A 26,301-nucleotide genomic window follows, 5' to 3' on the forward strand; every position below is an offset into this window, starting at 1 on the left:
AGGTGGTATCATTAGTAAGTTTGCAGACGACACAAAAATTGGCTGATTCTGCACAGTAAGGAAGGGAGTCAAAAGTCACAACAAGTCATAGATCAATTAGGCATTTGGTTAGAGAAACAATGGATAGCGTTTAACCTGGCAAGAGATGGTGATGCATTTTTGGAAATTAAATGCAAGTGGAAACTGCACTGTTAATGGTCGGTCTCTGAATATCATTGATTGACAAAGGGTTCACGTCCATATCTCCCTGAAAGATGCAACACAAGTGGATAAGTTAGTAAAGAAGTTAGACAGTTATACTTCTCCAGTCGGGGCAGTAAATGTAAATGTTGGCAAATCGCCCTGAAAATATATCGATCAAGCAAAATTTGGAGGCCCATGCACAGTTTTGAAGGCTGCACTACTGGAAGCAGGTGGAAGCTTTGGAGAGCATGCAGAAGATGTTTCACAGAATGTTGGTGGATTGGAATGTATTAACCACAAGGAGATGTTGGACAAACGTGGATTATTCCGTTTGAGCATCAGAAGCTGAGGGGGAGATTACTGAAGTATTTAAAATTATGAGAGGGAGAGGCAAAGAGAATAATCAGAGTCTCCGTAGGGCGGAAATGTACAATACTGGTGGGCACAATTTTACGTTGAGAGGCAGAAAGGTGGAAGGAAAAGTGAGTTTTTAACGTCAAAGCTAGTAGTACCTGGAATGTGTTACCATGGGAGGTGGCATGAACAGTTATGGTATCAACAATGGTGTTTAGACAGTTGAATGAACAGGTAGAGGATAGAGAGAAGCAGACCATATGCATGCAAATGGAATCAGTTCAGAACAGCATCATGGTGGACACAAGCATATTGGGCAGAAAGATCAGCTCCTTTGGAGGTCTGTTCTATGTTCTATGGTGTGATCATATAATTCTGTGACATCAGTGCTCAACGTCTTTCTCTGTCTAATTCCCATTGCTTTATCCCTGCTCCGACTCAGTGCAACTTTATATCTTCTGCATTTCTCTGTGGTAATGATTTCTAAGTCTTGCACATGCTTCATATCTCCTCCTGCTTGCCTGAGAGATCTGGACAGAGTAGATTGGGAGAAAGCATTCCCGAAAACAAATGGGACAAGCAGGTGACAACAATAGTTTCGAGATCTGCAAAAGCAGCGAAGATGGACGTCAGGATATGGAAGGCAATGCCTGGAAATTTGGGGAATGCAGATTGAAACTTGCCACAGCATTAGATGAATATGGAAGCAAATATTTGGAAGATTATCCGATTAAGACAGGATACTGGCATTAGGTAATCATGAGTGTTTGAACAGCCAGTACAGACACGATTGGCCGAACAAACTCATCCCAGTCTGTAACGCTATTGCAACTCAGTGATTCTGTGACAGACAGACTGTCTTCAAACGTATAGCCTCAGTCTTGGATCCTAATTCACGTTTGTTCGCACTGATTGAATCTCAAACTGATCGTTTCTGTCACGCTGAATCATTCTGTTCGACGTTTGTTTACCAGTAACTAGATTACAGAAATTTTGTGCGACCGTTCAGGATTTAAGGTGTTAACATATTTATAGATTCCCAGTTGACGTGAGCCTGGAGCTGAGATGTGCTCTTCCATATGAAGTACCCATTGAGATTCTGTTGAGTGTCTATTCTAATTCCGAATTTACTGCTTTTTTCCATCTGATTTTTTTTATTTTAAAGGAGAAACAGGCGACAACATTAGAGCACAGAATTTGCCACGGAACCAGGTGTTTCCTGTTGTTTGAACAGAAAGGCAAGACGCGCAGTGACGGTTCTGATGTTCTGCAGACTGAGAAGCTGCCTTTTCATACACTGTACCTTCCATGAATCTTGACAAATTCCAAATTATGATCTGCTGTAAAATATGTTTCTGCGTGTTTTCTAACAATATGCTACGGCTCTTCGATGCAATCAATTCGTTGGTAATGACCGGCATTTATGATATCAAAATGCGTGTTCATGCATTTCGCCTCTGTCTGAAAGATCAGATTTCTTCAGATGATTGGCAGTTTGCCCAGTATCGCAACACAACCCATATATGATGTGAAATTCTGCAGGACATCTGTGAGACATGGCTCAGGCGCTGTTTTGTAGATGAATAGTTCAAAACAGCATAGGACAAAATGGAAATTGTTGATAACGTGAATGAATGTCGTCAATAACGCTAAACTGTACCCAGTTTCGAAACCATGGTAACACGATCAAAGTTCTGATGGTGTTGGCAATCTGAATTAAGAACACAGAAGAACTGCAGAAACTTGGGACAAATATGATTTTAAGGTTTCGAGTCCACTGAAGAGGGCTGGATAATGCTGATTTATGTGCAGTTCATCTAGATGCTCAAGGGAAGGAGATGTGGAGAGTAAGCAGAGCATAAGACAGAGACAGACCTTATAGTAGTAAAGGACTGATGTGGATTCTAAATCGGTATTGATGATAAGTGTGACGGTCAGGACGTCACTGATCTGAGAACCTACAGTTTCTTTCAAAACACTTATGTATATTATAAACAACTGAGTTACAGCACTGATGCTGTTGTAACAACATTGATCACAGACTATCAGGGAGAGGAAATAATACACACACTTCCACAACTTCATTTTGTACTCTGTGATCATCCAATTTTGTTTCACGTATTTTGTGATCTACACTTCCGTAAGGAGTGGTCACCTGCAAAAGGATAATTTCACATGATGACCTTTATATCAATGTCTCTGCACTTTTCATGTCCAAAGGTAGTGCGGGAAATAGGCCACATGTGTTAACCTCAGGACAAATCCAACCAGGCCAAATATTGTCTAAAGCCGTTTACTCTCAGTCAGCAGTCTTGTGTTTGAAGGGGTCATCAACGATGCTGTCAAACAGGTACCCCATGGCAATAGACTGCGCACTGATTCCCAGTCTGAGTTCCACCAGGGCAACTTAGATCTTAATGAAATACCGAAAATGCTGCAAATCTCAGCGTGTCTCGCTGCGTCTGTGGATCGAGAGACATAGTGATGGAAACTCCACAAATGCCGGACTTGGTGCAGCTCCAACAAAACTCAATGACCTTGACAGCATCCAGAACAAAGCAGCCAAGTGACTGTGACCACATCCACAAACATCCACTACCATCACTCAGTAACAGCAATGTACACTATTTTCAAAAGACATTGAATAAATTCACCAAGGCTCCTCAGACAGCAGTTTACAAACTCACGAGAAATTCTACCCAGAGAATAAGGCCGGCAGATATGTGGAACAGAACAAGTTCCCGTCTATGCCATTCATTATCCTGACATGGAAGTATGTCGACATTTCTTCCTTGTCGTTGGGTCAAAATCCTGGAAAATATCTCCATCACGCCATTGTCAGTCTAACTTCAGCATTTCGTGTTCCAAGTTTTAAGAACCCAGTTCATGACGAATTTCTCAAGGGGAAAAAAGCAATGGGTAATAAATGCTGGCAGAGACAGCGCTGCCCGTTTCCAGTGATAGAATTTTAAACAGAACTGTGAAGTTGGTTACAGGGAAATGGTCTGAGGTTCAGATCATGATCTGCATATCATTCAACAAATATTTACACTAGAAGATCTGAATTATCCCTCTTGCTGCTCCACATGTCACAAAGTGCAATGAAAGAGTCAACTACTAATTGAGGGGTGATAGATTTAAGACAGATGCCAGTGGCAGGTTCTTTACACAGAGGGTGGTAAAGGCGTGTAATGCCCTACCTGCTAATGTCGTCAACTCAGCAGCATTACGGAGATTTAAACAATCTTTAGATTAGCGCATGGATGATTTTGGGATCGTGTAGGGGGACGAACTGAGAATAGTTCACCGGTTGACGCAACACCGAGGACCGAAGGGCCTGTTCTGCGCTGTATTGTTGTACGTTCTATATTCTAACTTCACCTTTTACATTTCACTCCCACAGTTTTCACGCTGGTAGGTAACTGATGCTTTTTTTCTTGAATGTACCCAATGACATCCCAACCTTTTCGAGAATTCCACTCACAATTCCCTGAGTGACAAAATCTATGTGCAACCCTAATGATATGGCAAACCTGTATCCCAAGACCATGACCCATTTTTCTCGATACCATAAGCCAGACGAACATCAAACCTGCATCCTGCATGTCAAGGCCGTTAGAATTATTTGCGTTTCAATGAGATCACGAACATACCTTTAAATATTTATTTTACTCTCTGGTTTCCTATTCTCTCCTGTTTTCTGTCCAACGTCATTAAACTCACACTGATCCGAGTTAGACGGCATCTTTCACGCATTTGCTCTTTGACTCAACTTGTCCAGAAGGCCTTGAAGACTGTTTGTATGGTTCTGATCAGCAAACCTCTCAAAGTCACATTTGATCCCCTCATCCAAAATCGTTGAAGTGCGTTGTAAATAGCTAATGTCCCACCTTCGATTTCCCATACACTCCATTTATCAACTCCTTCCACTGAAAATGCACAACTTTTTCTCTCAGCGAGACAATTCTCTGTCCTGGCCTGTATGTCACATATGATAGCGCAGGCTTCAGTTATGTACACCAACCTCTTGCGCTAGATTTTATCAGAAGTGTTCAAAGATCCGTCGATACCTCATGGACAGATTCTCCCATATTCAATATAACAGTTATCTCATCAAAATGTTGTGGAGTTCTCAAACCACGACTTCTCTTCCATAAATAATTTCAATTTTGTCTGCCCAAATTGATGCTTGTTATCACATTGTTTATGGTGGATACTACCATGTTCAGAATATTCCAATTAATCCGTCAGCCTGTACATCCCTGTTTCTCCATTCCTCGAATTTAGAACAGACAGTTCATATTTTCCACCCCTATTCTTCCAGACTTGTTTCTTTTTCAGAATCTGGAAACATTTGCATTGTGACAAACCAAAACATGTATTAAATCTATTGCCATCTCAGTTAGTGACAAAAACTGCAGTTTACCAGTCTCCACAAATTCCCAATGAAAGCCTTCAGTCTGAAACGTTGATTCTTCTGCTCCTCGGATGCTGTCTGATCTCCTGTGCTATTCCAGCGCCACACTGTTCGACTCTGATCTCCATAATCTACAGTCCTCACTTTCTCAGATAAAGTGACAAACTTGTTGCATTTTTGTATAACTTAGTCTACTCAGAGAGTCGTAGTGGCGTGGAATGCACTGCCTGTAACTGTAGCAGACCCGCCAACTTTAAGGGCATTTTAATGGTCATTAGACAGACCTATGGATGAAAATGGACTACTGTAGGATAGAATAATTCCACAGGTCGGCTTCGGATTGATTCCACAAGTTGGCGCAACATTGAGGGCCAAAAGGGCCTGTATTGCGCTGTAATGTTCGGTATTCTACGTTCTCTGCTCTACATGTACAGTCACAGTTGCCATGATGTCAGGCCCTGCAAGTTTGAAAGATGAGGCATATCAAGAGGAAATTTGATATTTGGCAAACTTGAATAATTTGAATAATTGTTGTATTGCACTTTATCCGTCCCATAAGAGCTGACCATCCAAGGAGGGAAATCAATATGATTTGAAATTTGAGCAGATTTTGCATAGGAACCAGAAAAGAAAACCATTATTTCCTCTGCAACTTGGTTGGACAAATTCTACCGAATGATACTGATGAGTTATATATTGGAAGGGAAAGTGATGGAGACGAGCGAACAAGTTTGCAGAAGAGACATAGAAATTACGAACTGTAGTAAAAATAAGATAAGGTTTTTGGGGACTTTTTAAAGTTTTTTCTGAAAGTTAATTCAATGTTTAACACTTTTAGAATAACGGAAAGCTGATTTTAGAAACAAACAAGACCCACATTTGAAGAAAACAACAAGTTGAGCAGCGTGTGTGGACACACAAAGCGAGTTAATATTTTGAATCAAATGTGATTATTCTGGATAATGACAGTTTTTAATAGTGTGCACAGACTGGGGAGGAGAAGAGACTGAAACAGGCGCTGTGTGCGCTCAGAGAATAAGACAATGCACTGATAGTTATAGTCATAGACAGAATTCTGACTCAGAATAGGTGCTAAGGATTGGGGGAATGAGATTAATGTGGGTCTGCTGTGCTGAGACCAATGTCGACAGGACAGGAATATATAAAGGAGGAAATGGGTTACTTCTAATCTAAAGGAAGGGTAGAGGTTCAGCTCTGAAGTTGTTAGTCTGCATTTTTAGTCCTGAAGAGTGTAAAGTGAAAAAATGGAAATCGAACTCTTTCTCCAGCTGCTCGTGGAGCTGCTGAGTTGCAGAGTATCTTCAAAGAATCTGAGACCAATAACCTCCTGTGGTTGTGTGATTCTGTGATATGGATTCCGGAGTGGGGACTCGTTTCCAAGTCAAAATCTGAAATGTCAATGATCTGTGAAGATGAAGTAGTGTTTGGAACCCGTTTTCATTGTACCCATTAATGGTCACATCATTTCTCATTGGTGGAGAAGACAGAGTTTACTTCATAGTCTGCTCACATCAAAATCTATTGGTTGGTGGAAAGAAACACGAGCCCCTGGACAAAGCGTGGTGAAGGAACTAACTGTTACAGAAATCGAGGAGTCACTTGATATGTTAACTGCTGCTCAGTATCTGTGAAACAGCATTCAGCTAAAGTTCCGATTTGATCTGGAACCACCAGCTGGGACGATGTTTGTAACCCTCGTGAACTTACTTCTTCTGCAGCTATTGAACTGTGAGTTATGGTCACTTGAATACATTTTCGCAACCATTGATAGGTCAATGATTAGTAAGATACATGTTGCAAAAATATAATGATCAGGCTATGTGAGATAAAATAGTGGCATGATAAGGAATGAAAATTATTTTGTCTTCATTATTTTCTGACTTTTTATGGAACTGTTTCTAAGGCTTCAGAGCTCCTCAACCACAACCCCCATTCACCCCCAATCCTTGCACTTATTCGTAGTTTCCGTACAGATCACAGAGTTGAAAACCTACTCAGACAATTCGGGTGTGTTTGGAAACAGTGCCCATCGCTGCTTCAACAGTGTGTGTAGTCGGGAAACCTGCTGAACAATATCTACCTAATTTATTCGTCAATATTTGGGAGAGTGTAAAATAGAAACTGAATATCTTTGTATTTCTAGGTGCTTGATGTGCCACTGATTGTAGTTAGTATCTCTTCTTTTTATATTCCAAAACTTTCTTGATAATGATGCATTTATATAGCGCCGTTGACAATGTCAGTGAAACAAAGGAACTCTGGGCCAATTTGGTAGAATTTGTTGTTGAGACAGTTCTGCAATTTAGGAAACGTGACAGACAAGTTCCTCCGAGGAAAGTGTAAGAACCATTGCTGTGATAAAGGGCGCAGTTAGCTGTTCGCATCCTCAGTGGAACAAAGGCGCTGTGTGCTAATTTGTTCTATTTTATTGTTCAGACAGTTCTGCGATTTTGGAAACTTGGCAGGCAATTTATTCCATGAAATCTGTTAGAATTGTCGCTCTAATAAAAGGTACATTTAACTGGTCATCTTCAAATAACCAAAGCGAAACATTCACGCTGCTTTCTGTCTGCAAATGTTGCCAGATCTGCGAAGTATTTCCAGCAATTTCTCCTTTGTTTCTGATTTCCAACATGCACAGTTCCTTTGTTCGCCAGTTTTGTTATTCACAGAATTTGGTCGAATGATTGGCACTGGCCAGGCCAATATCAAAAGCTCTTCTTCCTGTCCTGGGAAAGTTGTTGAAGAAATTCCGTCAAATTACTGTAAACATTTTTACAGAAAGATGCGTCTTTTTTCTCTCTCCAAATAAAAACTGTATGTATAAAATACCTTTACATACATAGGTAGTCATTGAAACAGGTCACTACTGTACCGCAGTTAAAAAGTGTGGTGCTGGAAAAGCAGAGCCGGTAAGGCAGCATACGAGGGACAGGAGGTTCGACGTTTCGAGCATAAAATCTTCATCAGGATAAAGATCTTATGCTTCAAACGTCGATTCTCCAGCTCCTCGGGTTCTGCCCGGCTAGTTGTGCTTTTCCAACACCAACCTTTTAGACTTTGATCTCCAGCATCTTCAATCCTCACTTTCTCCTACTTCTGTACAATCCTGTATGAAGGACAAACAAACGCTGGAATTTGACTCTCTACAGCGACACTCTAAAGGCATGTCTTACATGGACAAGATTGTAACTATATATACTTGAGACATCAGGGGGGTCTGATAACTGAACGAACCCCCATATGCCTTCTGCATCAAGACCAAAGACAGTGGTCTTTCTCCACTGCCTTAGTGGCAGCTGCCCCAACCTTTAATACATCCCTCAACACTTAGTCCTGGTCCTTGGAATGTGCCACTGTGCAACTCTCGTTCAGGGTCAAATACTTGCTCTGGAATACCAAAGAGTTTAATGCCAACAAACGTGCATTTTCCAGCGATTTGATGCTCTTCCAGATGCAGTGTTTGATTCAGTGTCGGGGTGTGTCCTGGAGAACAGACCATAGACCATTGTGTCATGAGTCAAAGAGCTGCTTGTGAAGAGCCTCGACAGAAAGTACTACATCTTTCTCCAGACGTCCTTTGCAAAGGACCATTCCAGTAGGATATGTCCCCGCCACCCTTCCAAACCCCGCATTCACTGAGAGAGCAGTGTGGGTAGCCGCACACTAGCTAGGTGTACATGAGAGATCTGGCAGTTTGTGCCCTTCCCAAGTGATGTCTTCCTGCTTCTTAGAACGTTCTAATGGTGAAGCATTCTGCCAAATGACTTGGACAGTCTGCTGAGCGAGCAACCCGACAAGATCGGCCCTCTCCTTTTCCCACAGAGAATCGAGGACGCTAAGATACGTGCACCAACTGACCTGTGAACCAAACTGCTCTTTCAGCGCTGACTTTATGCTCAAACCGGTGGAATCGGGTTTAAACAATTACCTTTCTGTGTCGGGGCAAGAGAGCTGCAAATTGAGGCAGGGCTGACAGTAATATCATTTTGTTGGCAGAGTTTACTCTTCGAAAATTTGAACTCACTTTAAACATATCTCCTATTCTCTGAAGAGAGTTGAGCCAGACTTACTTTTAGACATGATGTGAATAGGAATATGGAGGCAGATTAGGCGTTTTACCTTGGTTTGAATTTTTGTTTTGCTGACGGTGTTATCACTGAAGGAAAGCCAAGAAGGAAGCAATTTTCAATCTTCTCAAGAAATTCTGAACAGCTGTAACGGTTGTCTGTTACATTTGGATGCACCGGATTCTGGGCTAACAGTGAACATGGTGTCAGTGAAACACCAGTCAATGTCACCATTGATTGAACTCACGCACAAATGGATTATACTCTCAGATTATACCTGTGGCCTGTGTGACCGTTTTGTGATATTATTCATAGAACTAGGTGACTTTTATGTGGAGGTGCCAGTGTTGGTTTGGGGTGGACAAAGTTAAAAATCACACAACATCACGTTCGAGTCCAACGGGGTTTATTTGGAAGCACTACCCTTCAGAGCGCTCCTCCTTCATCATGTCGTTGTGCTGATAGAGGAGCGGCACTCCACAAGCTAGTGCTTCCAAATAAACTGGCTCGATTATAACCTGGCGTTGTGATTTTTACATATGTTACTAAATTCACGTTCGCTGCATTCGAGATTTATTCCACTATTTGATGTGGAATTAAAATGTTTACCTCGATATTGTTTTACATTACGATTTTCATCACGCAAGCCTTTCAAAAATGAAATATCCAAAATAAATCCTTTTCCAACTTTATTCTTAGTGACAAATGGGAGAGGTGGAAATCATTATTAGGATATTTATTTCACGACACTTTTTCTTTTTATTCAAAACTGTGGGAATGTCTGGTTTGGTAAATGTTACATAAAATCCAACCAGGCGGCGGTGACCTGAACTCATGGTCCACTGCATTAGTTGAGGCTCGGTTCATCATCATATGTGAGGAGAGAATTACAGAATCATGATCAAGTATCAGGGAAGGAACAACGACGCCATTCCAATCAGGATGGGCATTTGCAGGTGCTGGTACTTTCAATTTTCTGTGCACCTTGTTAGCTGGTGTGGGTGCAGTTTTGTTCGGTTGTGTGAAGGTGTTTAGCTGAGTTGTTGCCGTTAACATTGATGGCGCAACTTCTGTGGCTGAATCTTGGTGGTGAATGCTTCAAGTTGTTCAGATAATGGGCGGTGTGTAAATGAAACCGATTGCTTTCTGCGAAGTGCCCTCCAGCTTGTGAAAATATGTTGCAGTTAATGCAGCAATGTAAGCAGCGAGTGTCTGTTAAGCGCGCTGGTTTGTGTGTTGCTCACAGTTATTACTCTTCAGAAAGTGAATAATGCTGAAAATCTGGCACCTGTTCTCCACTTGTAGTGAAAGGATGGGCATCCTGCTTCAGATTATTATATGGAGCAGCATGTCAGCTCAGTTGATTCCAGCCTCGGGCGAGTGACTGTGTGGTGTTTACACATTGCCCCTGTGTATGTGTGGCTCTCCTCCAGGTGCTCTGGTTTCCTCCCACAGTCCAAAGATGTGCAGACCATGCCAAGTTGTCCACACTGCGTTAGGTGCATTAGTCAGAGGGAAATGGGTCTGGGTTGGTTGCTCTTCGGAGGGTCAGCATAGACTTGTTGGGCCATTTGTCCTGTTTCCACTCCGTAGAAAGTCTAGCTTTAAAAGATTCTGTCTATGCTATGGCGTAGTATGTTAAGAGAGTTCATGTACACAAAAATATATTGCTTTGTGGTAAATTGGGTTTCTCAATCTCTGGAAAATTTACTCCTATTTATCCAGTGACATGAATTAACCAAGGTATTGAAGCCTTCTTTTTCATTCTTCCCATGGACGTATTTCCATGTACATTAATGAATTAAGTGCTTGAATTCGAATTTTGTGGATTATTTTCATAAAACATATCACACCGGTTAAATCAGGCTCCCGAGATCGAAATAATGGGTTCGAGTAACTGGTGTGCCTCGAGTCTATTTATGTACTGCATTTCGTCAATCCATTTACACCCAAATCACGGGTACAGTGACCCTGAGAGTGAATTGCATTTTATATCCAGAAGACTAAACTGGTACTATTTCCTTTAAAGTTTAGTTGCTGTCTGTTTTGTCCTAAGATATATGGCAGAAGATAAAAAAAAAGACATGCACATCAACACAGCTCAAGTTGCTCAAAGACTAGATTTCACTTTCAAAATTATTTTATAAGCTGATATATGAACAAAGGGGGTTGAATATATATTTATTAACATGAATTTTGTGGAGTACGCATAACCGCCTGATAGCTCAAAGAAACTTCAAAAATGTTGGATGAAATCAGGAGATATGTCAACATCAATGAAGAGTGAAACACAGAAATATTTCGAGTCTGATACGATCACTCAGAGCAGAAGGATAGAAAATAAGGAGTCCCAACAGAGTGGCAATTTTAACACTGTTCCTCTCTCCGCATGTGTTGGGGTTCACCAGCATTCTCCACAGTTGTTTCAGATTTTCCATGTGCACTTTTCTTTTCTACAATCAGCCCGGTGTCTCAATTATTTTGGCTTAATTTGTAAAATTGTTTACGTTGTGAATTTGACGACCAGAGATAGTAACCTGACGTTGTTTCATATAATTTAAGAAAAAGCATTTCGGGTTCAGTTGGAAGGAGACCCGATTGGGGACTGATGCAAGAATAAATTGGCATAGAAATGGAGGTTGCTCAGAACTATTGAAAGAAAGGTTTCTGAGTTTAGTTTGTGTAACTTCGAGATCAACAGTCTTAGTGGCTACTAAGATGAGACAATAAATTTGAACGAGAAGTAAATTTACTCTGGTTCTGCATTACTTGTACACTATTTTGTCTCATCTCGTGCTTTGAAACTTTTCAATTTGTGAAACAGTGAGACAAATTGGTAGCTTAATCTCATATTAATTTATCTAGAAGTAACAACATTCTTGGATCAGATTATAGAGCATGAGATGGTGAACGGCTCCATCATTAAGTTTTGTCGATCTTTGTTGAACAGGTGAGGTGCCGAAAGACTGGAGGTTGCCAAACGTGGTGCCACTGTTTAAGAAGGGCGGTAAAGATGCCAGTGAACTATAGACCAGTGAGCCTGACCTCAGTATTGAGCAAGTTACTGGAGGGAATCCTGAGGGGCAGGATTCACATGTATTTGGGAAGACAAGGACTGATTAGGGATAGTCGACATGGCTTTGTGTGTGAGAAATCATATCTCACAAACTTTATTGAGTTTTTTGAGGAAGTAACAAAGAAGATTGATGAGAGCAGAGCAGTATATGTGACCTATATGGACTTCAGTAAGGCGTTTGACAAGGTTCCCCATGGAAGACTGATTAGCAAGGTTAGATCTCATGGAATACAAGGGTTGGAGGATTTGAGCTATAGGAAGAGGCTGAACAGGCTAGGGCTGTTTTCCCTGGAGCAATGGAGGCTATGGGGTGATGTTATAGAGGTTAATAAAATTATGAGTGGCATGGATAGGGTAAATATGCAAAGTCTTTTCCCTGGGGTGGGGGAGTCCATAACTGGAGGGCATAGGTTTAGGGTGAGAGGGGAAAAATGTAAAAGGGACCTAAGGGGTAACTTTTTCACGCAGAAGGTGGTAAGAGTATGGAATGAGCTGCCAGAGGAAGTGGTGGAGGCTGGTACAATTGCAACATTTAAGAGGCATTTGGATGGGTATATTCGAAGGAAAGGTTTGGAGGGATATGGACCGGGTGCTGGCAGGTGGGACTAGATTGGGTTGGGATATCTGGTCAGCATGGACAGGTTGGACCGAAGGGTCTTTTTCCATGCTGTACATCTCTATGACTCTATGACTATAATTAGGGAAGTGCATGAAATATAAAATTGCAAGTTGCACAAAACCACTTTAATATTCACCTCGTGCCGAAGTAATGAATAGCTGACTTTTCAATCCACTATTGCTCTTTTATAAATTCGATATTAGTCAAGAAGAAACACAAGGGTCACTCCCAGGCACACATGTTCAACTCAATGTTTTCTATTTTACTAAGAATTGAATTCTTTATTCGCGACATAATTCTACTACTTGGGTATACCATAAAATCTAATTGATCCTTTATGTGAAGAAAAATGAATGATTGAAGTCATATCAACCGAGAGGTGAATGCATTGTTTAGTTTCTAAATTTAGTAATTAATATGTGTTCAGTTTTAATTCGCATACAGAAATGTCAAGTATTCTGCATTTTTGCTGCTGTCAATAATTTTGTTTCTTTTTATTCCCTGTGTCGATTGACACTTAATTGAATTACAAAATTTCAGAGAAATAAAGATGTTTTGAAATCTAAATAAACGCTACTGTAAAAATAAAAATGGTATTCATGTCCCTCATGTGTAGTTGAAGCAGACTGGAAATCAACTTGCCTTCTTCCTTGATACAGCGATTCAGCTTGAAGTAGGCAGTCATCTGTGTTAGCTAAATACTGCACTGGCACTGGACAGATTGCGGAGAAGCTTCACAGCATTGATTCCGGAGAGGACAGCTTGAGAAGACCAGGACAATATTTGGAATTTAGAAGAATGAGGGGCGAATCTGACAGAAAGATAGAAAATAATGAACGGAGTAGATATGATGGAGGTTCATCACACTAGTGGGTGAAAGTAGAACGTGGGAAAGTAGCTTTAAACTAAGGAGGATCAGGTTTCAGGCTGAGATGAAGAGGAACTTTTCCAGCCATTCTGTTGTGAATCTGTGGAATTCCCTGCCCAGTGAAGCAGTTGAGATTATCTTGTTGGATGAAATCAAACGTAGATATATGGATTATTGAACAGCACTGGAATTATGGGTTGTTGAGAATCGGCGGGTAAGTGCAACTGAATCCACGGAAAGATCAGCCCATGGTCTCATTGAATGGTGGTGCAGCCTTGATGGGCCGGATGGCCCACGCCTGCTCGTCGTTCTTGTGTTCTCATACAGATGTGAAATATGGAGAACACTAATTGTACCGACTCTCACCTCATTCCACGTTGAATGGTGTACCCTCTGCACTGTTGCAAGAGAAATTTCACGTGAGCCAGTAAATGCTGCAAAAGTAGTTCAAAAGGACATACGTGTTCAAAACCAGACAGAATTATTCCATAGTTACATCTGTCTGAAATTGCGATGAACAGTCTTTCAGTAGATTTAGTTTGTACCAGTTCTCCCATCAGTTAGAGAGTTCACAATGATGCCACTGATCTGATATGTATTTGTTATTTTCCAAAAATCTCCAGTGAGTAAGGATCTTCAAACTTCTGATAATTGGGCCAGCGTGCAAGACATTGTTTTAGATTTGTCCTGTTCATTTTCTGTGACGAATTACATTAAAAAAATAAAGATTTAACATTGAATTGTAGGGATATTGCACACGCATGATAAAGAGGTGAACGGTCACTCAAGTCGGTGAATGCAGTTTATGAGAGATGTTGTACAGCAGGGATTGAATAAATCCATAGTGAGCGACCATCTATTGACACATGAACAGATGACCCATGATGTCTGAAAGTCGACATGATATTATTCTGAGATTGAAAACAAGCAATTCGAGGTTTATAGAATTTATAAAAATTGTATGGGAAAGTTTTCACAAGAAGCTAAAAATCATCAAACTGTACCACACAATGCGTGAAATTTTAACTTAACTAAAATTGAAAATATATTTCGATGCCTCTATCAGCTTGGGAGAGGGGGAAAATAAGTTATAGTAAAATGAATGACAGGGCAAACTCAGTTGAGTCATAGAGTCATAGAGATGCACAGCATGAAAACAGGCCCTTCGGTTCAACCTGTCCATGCCGACCAGATATCCAAACCCAATCTAGTCCCATCTGCCAGCACCGGGCTCATATCCCTCCAAACCTTTCGTATTCATGTACCCATCCAAATGCCTCTTAAATGTTGCAAATGTGCCAGCCTCCTCCACTTGCTCTGGCAGCACATTCCATACATGTACCACTCTCTGTGTGAAAAAGTTGCCCTTGGGTCTCTTTTATATCTTCACCCTCTCACCATAAACCTATGCCCTCTAGTTCTGGACTCCCCGACCCCAGGGAAAAGACTTTGCATGTTTATTCTCTCCATGTCCCTCATAATTTTGTGAACGTCTATAAAGTCACCTGGAGCCTCCGACGCTCCAGGGAAAACAGCCCCAGTCTGTTTAGCCTCTCCCTGTAGCTCAGACCCTTCAACCCTGGCAACATCCTTGTAAATCTTTTCTGAACCCTTTCAAGTTTCACAACATCTTTACGGTAGAAAGGAGACCAGAATTGCACGCAATATTTCAACAGTGGCCTTACCAATGTCCTGTACAGCCGCAACATGACCTCCCAATTCCTGTACCAATACCTTGACCAGTAAAGGAAAGCAAACCAAACGCCTTCTTCACTATCCTATCTATCTGCGACTCCACTTTCAAGGACCTATCAACCTGCACTCCAAGTTCTCTTTGTTCAACAGCACTCCCTCGGACCTTATCATTAAGTGTATAAGTCCTGCGGAGATTTGCTTTCCCAAAATGCAGCATCTCGCTTTTATCAGAATTAAACTCCATCTGCCACTTCTCAGCCCATTTGCCCATCTGGTCAAGAGTCTGTTGTAAGTTGAGGTTATCCTCTTCGCTGTCCACGACACCTCCCATTTTAGTATCATCTGCAAACTTACTGACTGTACCTCTTATGCTCGCATCCAAATCTTTATGTAAATGACAAAAAAAGGAGAGGACCCAACACCGATCCTTGTGGCACTCCACTGGTCACAAGCCTCCAGTCTGAAAAACAACCCTCCAACACGACCCTCTGTCAACTACCTTTGAGCCAGATCTGTATCCAAATGGCTAGTTCTCCCTGTATTCCGTGAGATCTAACCTTGCTAAAACAGTCTCCCATAGAGAACCTTGTCGAACGCCTTACAGAAGTCCATACAGATGACATCGACCGCTCTGCCGTCATCAATCTTCTTTGTTACTTCTTCAAAAAACTCAATCAAGTTTGTGAGACATGATATCCCACGCATAAAGCCATGTTGACTATTCCTAATCAGTCCTTGCCTTTCCAAATACATGTACATCCTGCCCCTCAGGGTTCCCTCCAACAACTTGCCCACCACTGCCTCAGGCTCACTGGTCTATAGTTCCCTGGCGTGCCCTTACCACCCTTCTTAAACAGTGGCACCACGTTCGCCAACCAGTAAACACTTACAAAAAGTTTAAAGCGGGTTCATCACCATCCTGTCCCCAGTGGAGTTGAACGTGGGTTAAAAATACTGAGAGTGATACTTTGTTGGCAATGACGATAGACATTGAAACACATTAAGCAGTGTGTTCAAAGAGGTAGCATCGGCCCCTTGGACAGAATGACCTTCTTCCTCTGTTGTGACCGTAGAATGGTTTGTGGACCGTTACATATTGATCTTCTTTTTTCAATCCATCATAAAACTTCCTGTTCCAGATTTAGGGAAATGGATAATTCCTGCTGGATATTGTTGATGAGTGAATCTCGTAATGCTGTCGCCATGTAGATAGGGGAACATAATAAAGCCGTATATTAAAGATGGTAAACACTGAAAAAAATAAATATACTTTCGGGGCTTGGTTGCTGACTAAGCACTGTTAGCCATTGTTTATTTCAGTATTGCTGATCGACTCAAAGTTCTAAAATGCTGAAAACTTTGGACGGGGGTGCCTTGCTTTGGTAACTGGGGAGTATTGTCGCTCTTTACAGGGATCATCACAATGTTGAGGAAGATAGCAATGGAGTGACGAGCAGACCAGTCAGAGAGTTGGCAGCGTGTCTCTCTGTGTGGAAACAATTTGGTCAAATTTATAAGAAAACAGACAATATTTGATAATTGCAGTAATTATATTTCCTGCTTTTATCACCATTGCATGAAATGAGATTTGAACTTTCCAGATATCATACAGAGTCACAGTAAGGACATCGGGCCTTTGTCCCAAACTGGTCCAGGCTGATCAAATGTTAATCCACGAATGTCAAATCCATTTCTCTTCACTTGACTCATATCGTTCTCAACTATCCCTATCCATGTAGCTGTCCGAATATCTTTAAAGTGTTGTTACTGTACCCGCCTAAATCATTTCCACTCGCAGCTTATTCCAGATGCTTACCACCCTCTGTGTAAAATATGATTATTTGGCAAACTAATGATAATTATTGCCCGCATTTTTGCATTTGTCTAATTTATTTCTACGTGCTAAATTGAATTTTTATCCCTCTATTTCAGGCAGACTTGCTGACACTCAGGCCGATAGTAAAGGTAACTGCATGCTCCTTTTATATGGAGTCGATTTCCTATATTCTGATGATTCTGTTCAAGCACGAAGTTGTGCTAAGAATCTCCTTGCCTTAAAATTCATGTTGAACAGCTGTCTGTTCATAACTAATGGGGTTGCATGACTTCTGAAGGTCTCTCATTTCAGGATTGCTGGGGAGCAGAGTGTTAAGGATCAGTTCCTACGCACATTGCCATTCTCAGATCGAGACGACACATGGGGATACTGTGAAAATTCAGTTACACACACAGTGCTGCTTTCAGCAATGTATATAAACCATTTCACTCACTATTGAGCTGTACATTGTGCGCATATGATCATACATCCCACAATATTTCGGGCTGTGACAGGCGGAAGTACTGTTTCATTTTCAGATGCACGGAGGATCAGTTGTGTTTTTCTCGCCATTCATTGCGCCCATATGTCATGAATGAGTAATAAAAATTCTCCTCACCTAGGCCAGTTTAGAGGAATTGTTTCTGTGGAAACATTTTTCTGACCCTCGCTCTCTGTGAGTGAGCATCACTTCTAAAATGGCATTTCACCATCCACAATACGTATTGTGAGTTACATTGCGATAGCATGCATTTCTTTTGCCATGCCATCACTCCCATTGCATTCTGAGCTGGGAATGCAGACATCAATTGGAGCTTTCACAATTGCGCAGTATTCACTTTGATTACGATTTCGGTGTTTTACAGAGACGGTGAGGCTGAGACTTGAGAATGGGGGCAGTCCTTGCGCTGGCCGAGTGGAGATTCACTACAGGGGACAGTGGGGGACAGTCGTTCATGATCTTTGGGACCTGCCGGATGCCACAGTTGTGTGTCGGGAGCTGGACTGCGGGACCGCGGTCTCTGCCTCGGGCGGGGCTCACTTTGGACGAGGATCCGGACCCATTGTGACCTGGAATGTTGAGTGCAGCGGGACCGAGCGCGCTCTGAAGGAGTGTCAATCAAAGGAATGGGATCACTACAGCTTGTCACACGACAATGATGCTGGTATCGTCTGTTCAGGTAAAAATCTATTACCATTTCTTTGGAGCTTTATCACAAGCCGGAGCTGCCTGAAACCAGAAAGGGATATGATAACAGAGCGACAACTATCCAAATATTATTAACATGATAATAACAAAACGCCCAATTCATTCGGTATTATCATATAATGCGTGAATATTTGAAGCGAATGGGAGAGGTGAATTCTCGTTACCGTTTCCAATCCAGTAAAGGGGCACGACAGGTGTCCATTGTAATGCCACTTGAAGACACATTGAGAGAACTGCGCTGCAGGAATGATCACATTTACAACCCAATGCATACTGAGATGAGACATTGTGTTGGCTGGCAGAATCATTTTCTGTCACTTATCCTCAGGTTGAAAGTTGCTTTCTGTCTGAACAGCTGAGGGTCGGGGTTATGGCTGAACATGAATGAGATCGACAGGGCAGCAACCTGATTGTAGGAACAATTTATTTCCAGAAGGATAGTAGTGGGAAGTAGGAGTCGTGCCAGAAGACTGGAGGATAGCAAATGTGGTTCCCTTGTTCAAAAAGGGGAGTAGGGATAACCCTAGTAACTATAGGCCGGTGAGTCTCACTTCTGTTGTGGGCAAAGTCTTAGAGAGAATTGTAAGGGATAGGATTTATGCACATCTGGATAGGAATAATGTGATCAAGGATAGTCAGCATGGTTTTGTGAAGGGCAGGTCGTGCCTCACAAACCTTATTGAATTCTTTGAAAAGGTGACGAAGGAGGTTGATGAGGGGAAAGCGGTAGATGTGGTATATATGGATTTTAGTAAGGCGTTTGATAAGGTTCCCCATGGTAGGCTACTGCAGAAAATACGGAGATATGGCATTGAGGGTGAGTTGGAGGTTTGGATTAGGAATTGGCTGGATGGAAGAAGACAGAGGGTAGTAGTTGATGGCAAAGTTTCTTCATGGAGTGCCGTCACTAGCGGTGTTTCGCAAGGATCTGTTTTGGGACCATTGCTGTTTGTCATTTTTATAAATGACCTGGAAGAGGGGTTAGAAGGTTGGGTGAGCAAGTTTGCGGATGATACGAAAGTCGGAGGAGTTGTTGACAGTGAGGAAGGATGTGGCAGGTTACAGCAGGATATAGAGAAGCTGCAGAGCTGGGCAGAAAGGTGGCAAATGGAATTCAATGTAGCTAAGTGTGAGGTGATTCACTTTGGGAAGAATAACAAAAAGATGGGGTACTGGGCTCATGATCGGATACTTGGTAGTGTGGATGAGCAGAGGGATCTTGGTGTCCATGTACACAGATCTCTGAAAGTTGCCACCCAGGTAAATAGTGCGGTGAGGAAGGCATATGGCGTACTGGCTTTTATTGGTAGAGGAATTGAGTTCCGGAGTCCTGAGGTCATGATGCAGTTGTATAAGACTCTGGTGCGGCCGCATCTGGAATATTGTGTGCAGTTTTGGTCGCCATACTATAGGAAGGATGTGGAGGCACTGGAACGGGTGCAGAGGAGGTTTACCAGGATGTTGCCTGGTATGGTAGGAAGATCGTATGAGGAAAGACTGAGACACTTGGGGCTGTTTTCATTAGAGAAAAGAAGGTTTAGGGGTGACTTGATTGAGGTGTACAAAATGATTAGGGGGTTAGATAGGGTTGACAGTGTGAACCTTTTCCCGCGTATGGAGTCGGGTATTACAAGGGGGCATAGCTTTAAATTAAGGGGGGGGGGGGTAGATATAGGACTGAAGTTAGGGGTAGGTTCTTCACTCAGCGAGTCGTAAGTTCATGGAATGCCCTGCCAGTAGCAGTGGTGGACTCTCCCTCTTTATGAGCATTTAAGCGGGCATTGGATAGGAATATGGAGGATAGTGGGTTAGTATAGGTTAGGTGGGCTTGGATCGGCGCAACATCGAGGGCCAAAGGGCCTGTACTGCGCTGTATTCTTCTATGTTCTATGTTCTAAATGCCAGACCTGTAATTAATCATATAAATGTTTATCAGAAAATAATCTAAGTCGCTGTTGCTATAAATTGCTCTGATTCTGCGCTTTTTTAAAATATCTCAGATCACAGACCTCTGAGGTTGGTACCTCAAAATTCCCAATGCTTTGGCAGACTGGAGGTTCAGTTCGGTGACACCTGGAAAACAATGTGTGGGCTTGAATGGGATTTGAACACCGCCAATGTGGCCTGTGCACAGCTTCATTGTGGAGTCGCAGTGTCTGTTTCAAGCTCGATGCATTCTGGAGGCAGTGCTGTCCTCACGGCTACTGAGGTGTTTAAATGTACGGGCAATGAGACTCAGCTGGGGAAGTGCCCTCGGTCTTCAACCACGCACCAGGATTGCACTGGACACAACAATGTCACCCTGATATGTTCAGGTGAGTACAAGCTTACCTAAAGAAAAAGACACATTTCCGCTTCATGTGTGTAAGAGTAATGTCGCTGGCATTCCTGACATTGCTTTGACCGTGACAAATCTCAACTAATCCTCAAGGTTCTCATATTCTCTGGCACAAGAGTGATGAGGTAAAATATACACGAAATTATTGAAAATTTAAACATTTTAAAACGTTTGCGTTTGGATTGGGAAAGACATTTCTTCAACTGTCCACAGCCAATACACTTTAGTGTCGACGTTGACGAAACGTCGCTCATGGAGGATAATGTGAATCGTTGGTCGATACAGATACATTGACGTGAACCTCAGACAATTAAAGTTATGACAAGACAATTGTTTATTTTCTGAATCTCCCTGACCCGATTATATTTTATAACAATACAAACAGACTGTATGACATCATTGAAGATCACTCTTGACAACAACTTTTTCAGCAAGAAGTTCCAGCTCACAAACACTCGTTGGCTGATAGATATTATCATGGTAATTTATTCACCGTTCTGTCCCTTACTTGCGACCCTTCTCAATCTCAGAACTTTCACGTTGCTGTAAATTTATCTTGCCTTGGTAACACGTTATATTTTGCATGGTATGCACTTTGTCAACAGTCTGATTCATTGCATTCCAATATGTAAAACTGTGCACCTTTTGTCCCAAATTGTAACATTATTGCCTGTTACTCTTTCGATGATCAATTGGCAGGTCCAGTAATTTCTTTCGTTTGCTGCTTTGTTCATCAAGTAATATTCTCGTACACCTCTATCAGTTCCAGCTCCATTGCTTCAATATGATCCATAACCTGGACAATACACATTAGTCGAAAATAGAAGCCTGTTCGCGTATCTCTTCGAGTATGCATCTCCTCAAGAGCCAGGACACACTTTGTCAATTATGTGTTCCACATAATTATAAACAATGTTTTCCTATCTTCCCAAACGCAAAGGAATTATTTCTCTCTTTCTGCCCGAAATTCTTCTATTCTTAAATTTAAGTTTAAGTTGCATTGCTGACTACTCTACCAAGTATTCTGTCAACTTGATGTATCTCAGCTTTTGAAGCTCCAGCACTTCTGTCAAAGTGCACTTATTCACAACATGAAGAGGGAAAAGGTGAAAACATCTAAATGCACGTTGTATGTCATTTTCCAGGCTGCCAAAATATACTGCCTCAAACTTCTTTGCTTAAAGTTTCATCTGTCACTTACTTATCTGTTCTGTTCTCTTTGCATGCTCTACTGAAATTGGGAGATGTCATGAATAATGGTTTGAAAACATTGATGCATGGTACCAGGGGCTAATTTTGAAGTGTTACTCTGCACCTCAATGCAAATTCGGGGAAGTCCATGTCACATTCTACCAAACGGTACACTTTCGCAGGTTATAATTGATTTCATTACTGTAGGTTCGATGGGAGAATAAAGGTTAATATTATTGAAACTGCATATTGCAGCCAGCATCTGATGCACTGGTCATGATTTGGTCACCTGGATGCTCAACATCTCACTGTACAAAAAAACTTTTAACATTATAAGTATCTCAATTGCCTCAAACATGTAAACTCATTTGTTGCCCATGTTTCGGAAATTGCCTTCAAAAATAATTATTTAATACATTCGCCTCGTTAACTGCACTGTATTGTAACACCCTGATGGAATCGGCGACCTCAGTGGGCTGAATGACTGGTATTTGATATAAGGTAATGCCATCAGCGTTGTTTCATTACCCCCACAATCTGAAGTTGCCATGAATGTCCTTACATAGAACATAGAACAATACAGCACAGAACAGGCCCTTCGGCCCACGATGTTGTGCCGAACTTCTAACCTAGATTAAGTACCCATCCATGTACCTATCCAAATGCCGCTTAAAGGTCGCCAATGATTCCGACTCTACCACTCCCACGGGCAGGGCATTCCATGCCCCCACCACTCTCTGGGTAAAGAACCCACCCCTGACATCTCCCCTATACCTTCCACCCTTCACCTTAAATTTATGTCCCCTTGTAACACTCTGTTGTACCCGGGGAAGAAGTTTCTGACTGTCTACTCTATCTATTCCTCTGATCATCTTATAAACCTCTATCAAGTCACCCCTCATCCTTCGCCGTTCCAACGAGAAAAGGCCGAGAACTCTCAACCTATCCTCGTACGACTTCCTCTCCATTCCAGGCAACATCCTGGTAAATCTTCTCTGCACCCTCTCCAAAGCTTCCACATCTTTCCTAAAGTGAGGCGACCAGAACTGCACACAGTACTCCAACTGTGGCCTAACCAAAGTCAAGTACAGCTGCAACATCACTTCACGACTCTTGAATTCAATCCCTCTGCTAATGAACGATAATACTCCATAGGCCTTCTTACAAACTCTATCCACCTGAGTGGCAACCTTCAAAGATCTATGTACATAGACCCCAAGATCCCTCTGTTCCTCCACCTTCTGAGCTCAACCCACGGCTGATGAATAGTGACCATCAGGTTCAATCAGCATCAACCACATCTCTCTAACAAGAATGCAGCCACGTATTCATCAGTAAATTGAGTTAAGCATTACTGCATGATTGCAAAAGTCAATCTAACCTGCACGAGCAATCGGGACCAAAAGTACACTGCTGTTATCAAACTATGGACTGCATCAAGTCAACCTTTACACCCTCGTTTCATAGGTTTTCCAGGACTGAGGTAAATGATCATAATCACTATCTTGGGAATACCCTTTAAATGTGAATAGTGGAAAGAGTTTCATGAAATGATCGTAATTATTTTAAAGACATTGTAACTGTCATGTGTTGTATTGGGCAATGGAGGATGAGATTCGATTTATTTTCTCTTTTGAATCTTGAACAAGTGCGTGGATATTTGCAAACGTTTGTTTCTTTATTTGATCCAAAACAGGAAACAATGGGCCCCGATTGGTTGGTGGGGAGAACAGGTGCTCTGGGCGAGTGGAGGTCCTGCATGGAGAGCAGTGGGGAACGCTGTGCGGTGTTTACTTTGACTTACAAGACGCCAATGTGGTCTGTGAGCACCTTTTTTGCGGGACTGTAAAGTCGATCCCGAGAGATGCTCGATTTGGGAGGGGAGCCCAACCAGTGTGGAAGGAAAACTATGAATGCCATGGAAACGAGCGACGATTGTGGAACTGTCCAGTTTCACATGGGGAAAGCTTCAACTGTTTACATGGAAGTATGGCCAATGTCATCTGCTCGGGTATGTCCTTTATAGCAATTGCTCTTTTGCTAAACAGTGTTCCTGTGTACTTAAAGTTTGGAATTATTTTATTTATACCTTAATGGAATGTCATTGGTGAGCCCATGGCCTGTTGGCCTTTTGTGATTAATCTCGGTTTAACTGGTGCACTAGTTCACTTCAGGAAGTCATTACCTTTCAACTATATGGTTAATAATCCGCAGTCATATGTCAGTCAGAAAAGGTTAGACCGGAAGATGTCCTTCCATAAGGAAAAGTATTAGCCAGATGAGTTGTTAGGAGAATTGATGATCGTTTGACTGTCACCATCGCTAAGACTAACTTTCCGTTCCAGACTATTAACTCAGTTTGATCTTTACCAGCTGCCATTCTGGAATTTCGGGCACTCTCAGCACCACCAGGTCTTAATTTCTACCTCCACTTTGCAAATCAAGAGGCCATGTTTGATTTGGCACAATGATGTTCTGAGATACGACACTTGAGTTTTCGGAAGCTATTTTGTATTAAATGTACATTATGTTTTTAAAAAAATTCTGAATGCCATCCAAGGTGATAATTAATTTCCTAAATCTTTGCATATAACTGCCGCATTCTTCAAATGTCAATCCCCTGTCTCTCCAAAGATGCATCCATTCTGCCTGGGTTACTAATTGTGTTCGTGCTTCTAAACTCTCTGTACTGTTTCAGATTTGGAATATTTCACGAACATTTTAACGATTATTATTCTGATACTTAGTCTTTCAGGGAACGGAGATGTGACTGGTGAGGCCAGGATTGGTGCTGATGCCTGATTTCATTTTAACTAAGTTGGTTTTACAGGCTTTTAGTTATGATTTTGTCACTCTTTTATGAGCCTGAAGACCTTGTCGGGCAGATCAAATGTGGAAACCAGATTTGATTTCCTGACAAACATTAGGGGCTGCATGAGTTGTGTTTTCAATATTTCTTCATAGTTTCCCTGTTCACGAGCTGAAACTGGGCTCCAATTCCAAAGCATACATTTTCCAACATTCCCCCAGAGAATGCATAAAGCATCTGAATTACTCGTGTCAACATTTTTACGACATGACATTCTGCCCTCAACTCCTGGCAGTGAATATCAGAATCTGCACAAATGGCGCCACAGAAATCAGATGTATTCATACCTTCAAAGAAAAGATGTTGACGTATCAATAGCGTGGAGACAATGTTCAAAAGAAAATGGAGAACATTGGCAGTTACATTAGTGAGTGACAGCATCACGTTTTAAAATTTATGAGCTATCGCAAATGTTCACAAGTGGTTTGAATGTCATAATTCTCAAACAGACTTGTTCCTCCGTCTCCATTATCATCTTAACCGTTGTCTCAGTCATGTTGCGGGTCATTTGCTCAGTGCAACATGCTCTGCCGTCAACCATGAGAGTAGTGGCAACATATAAATGGTCAAAGCATACGAGTAGCATCTGCAGACTGACAGTCGGCCTGAATGGATGTGGTCGCTCGCTAAAGACGAGACTTTATTTTCAACGAAAGCCAGAAGAGCAGCACTTTTATTTCCACGCCGCTCTCAATTTTTTTTCAGAAGAAATGTAATGACATGATGAAAGTATTTGAAAAAGTAAATGGACAAAATATCTTTATGATTGCAAATCATACATTTTCCTGTGATTGTCAGTTCTCGAATATCTGTGTTCATTTCAATCGCTGTTCTCAGTAACTCTTATTTTACAGATGAAAATTGGGCGCTAAGACTAGTGAATGGAGAAAGCCGCTGTGATGGCCGAGTTGAAGTTTACTCTCATGGAAGCTGGGGCGGAGTGCATGACACCGTGTGGGATCAGAATGATGCCAACGTTGTCTGCAGACAGCTGGGATGCGGTTATGCCTTAGAAATATATAATTCTTCAAAGTACGGGGAGAGTGATGGTGATGCGTGGGTACATGTTGTCCAATGTCATGGACATGAATCACAGCTCCAGGAGTGCAGGATCTCCAACACATTGAATTCGTCTGACATCGAAGGCAGTAGCGTAGGGGTCCTCTGTTCAGGTAAGTAGACTCTTCCCATTTAAACCGGCTCAGATATATCAAGACAAATATTCATCTGCTGAGTAAATTGAGAATGTACACCACTTGCTTGTCAGTGCCACTGAAACCATTTATTCATCTCTGGGATGAAAGCAGATCTGAGGTGGGCGGCGGTTGCAGATGGATGAATATGAGAAATTGACACCATTTTGTTGTGAGATACAAGCATTACGTGGCAGGTCAGGTGAATTGGCTATGCTAAATTGCACAGAGTGTTATTTGCATTAGTCAGAGGGAAATGGGTTTGGGTGCGTTAAACGTCGGAGGGTCGGTGTGGACTGGTTGGTCCAAAGGGTCACTTTCCACAATGTAGGGAATCTAATCTAATCTAATCTTAAGGGGCGGCAGGCTGGGACAGTGGAT

At 41.9% G+C, this 26,301-nt stretch overlaps 1 protein-coding gene across 1 annotated transcript in view; it reads left to right on the forward strand.

The window, feature by feature from the left end:
- Positions 1–26,301, forward strand: part of LOC122545632 (scavenger receptor cysteine-rich type 1 protein M130-like) — a 78,883-nt gene that overhangs the window by 40,635 nt on the left and 11,947 nt on the right. The window contains exons 11-14 of the mRNA XM_087975332.1: positions 17,236–17,268; positions 17,986–18,300; positions 23,555–23,869; positions 25,582–25,899. Coding sequence (XP_087831458.1) covers positions 17,236–17,268; positions 17,986–18,300; positions 23,555–23,869; positions 25,582–25,899 — 981 coding nt within the window. The remainder of the gene's footprint in view (positions 1–17,235; positions 17,269–17,985; positions 18,301–23,554; positions 23,870–25,581; positions 25,900–26,301) is intronic.

Source organism: Chiloscyllium plagiosum, unplaced genomic scaffold (assembly GCF_037043375.1).
Source record: "Chiloscyllium plagiosum isolate Xiang-an unplaced genomic scaffold, Cpla_swu_hap1 HiC_scaffold_27, whole genome shotgun sequence".
Classification (NCBI taxonomy): Eukaryota; Metazoa; Chordata; class Chondrichthyes; order Orectolobiformes; family Hemiscylliidae; genus Chiloscyllium; species Chiloscyllium plagiosum.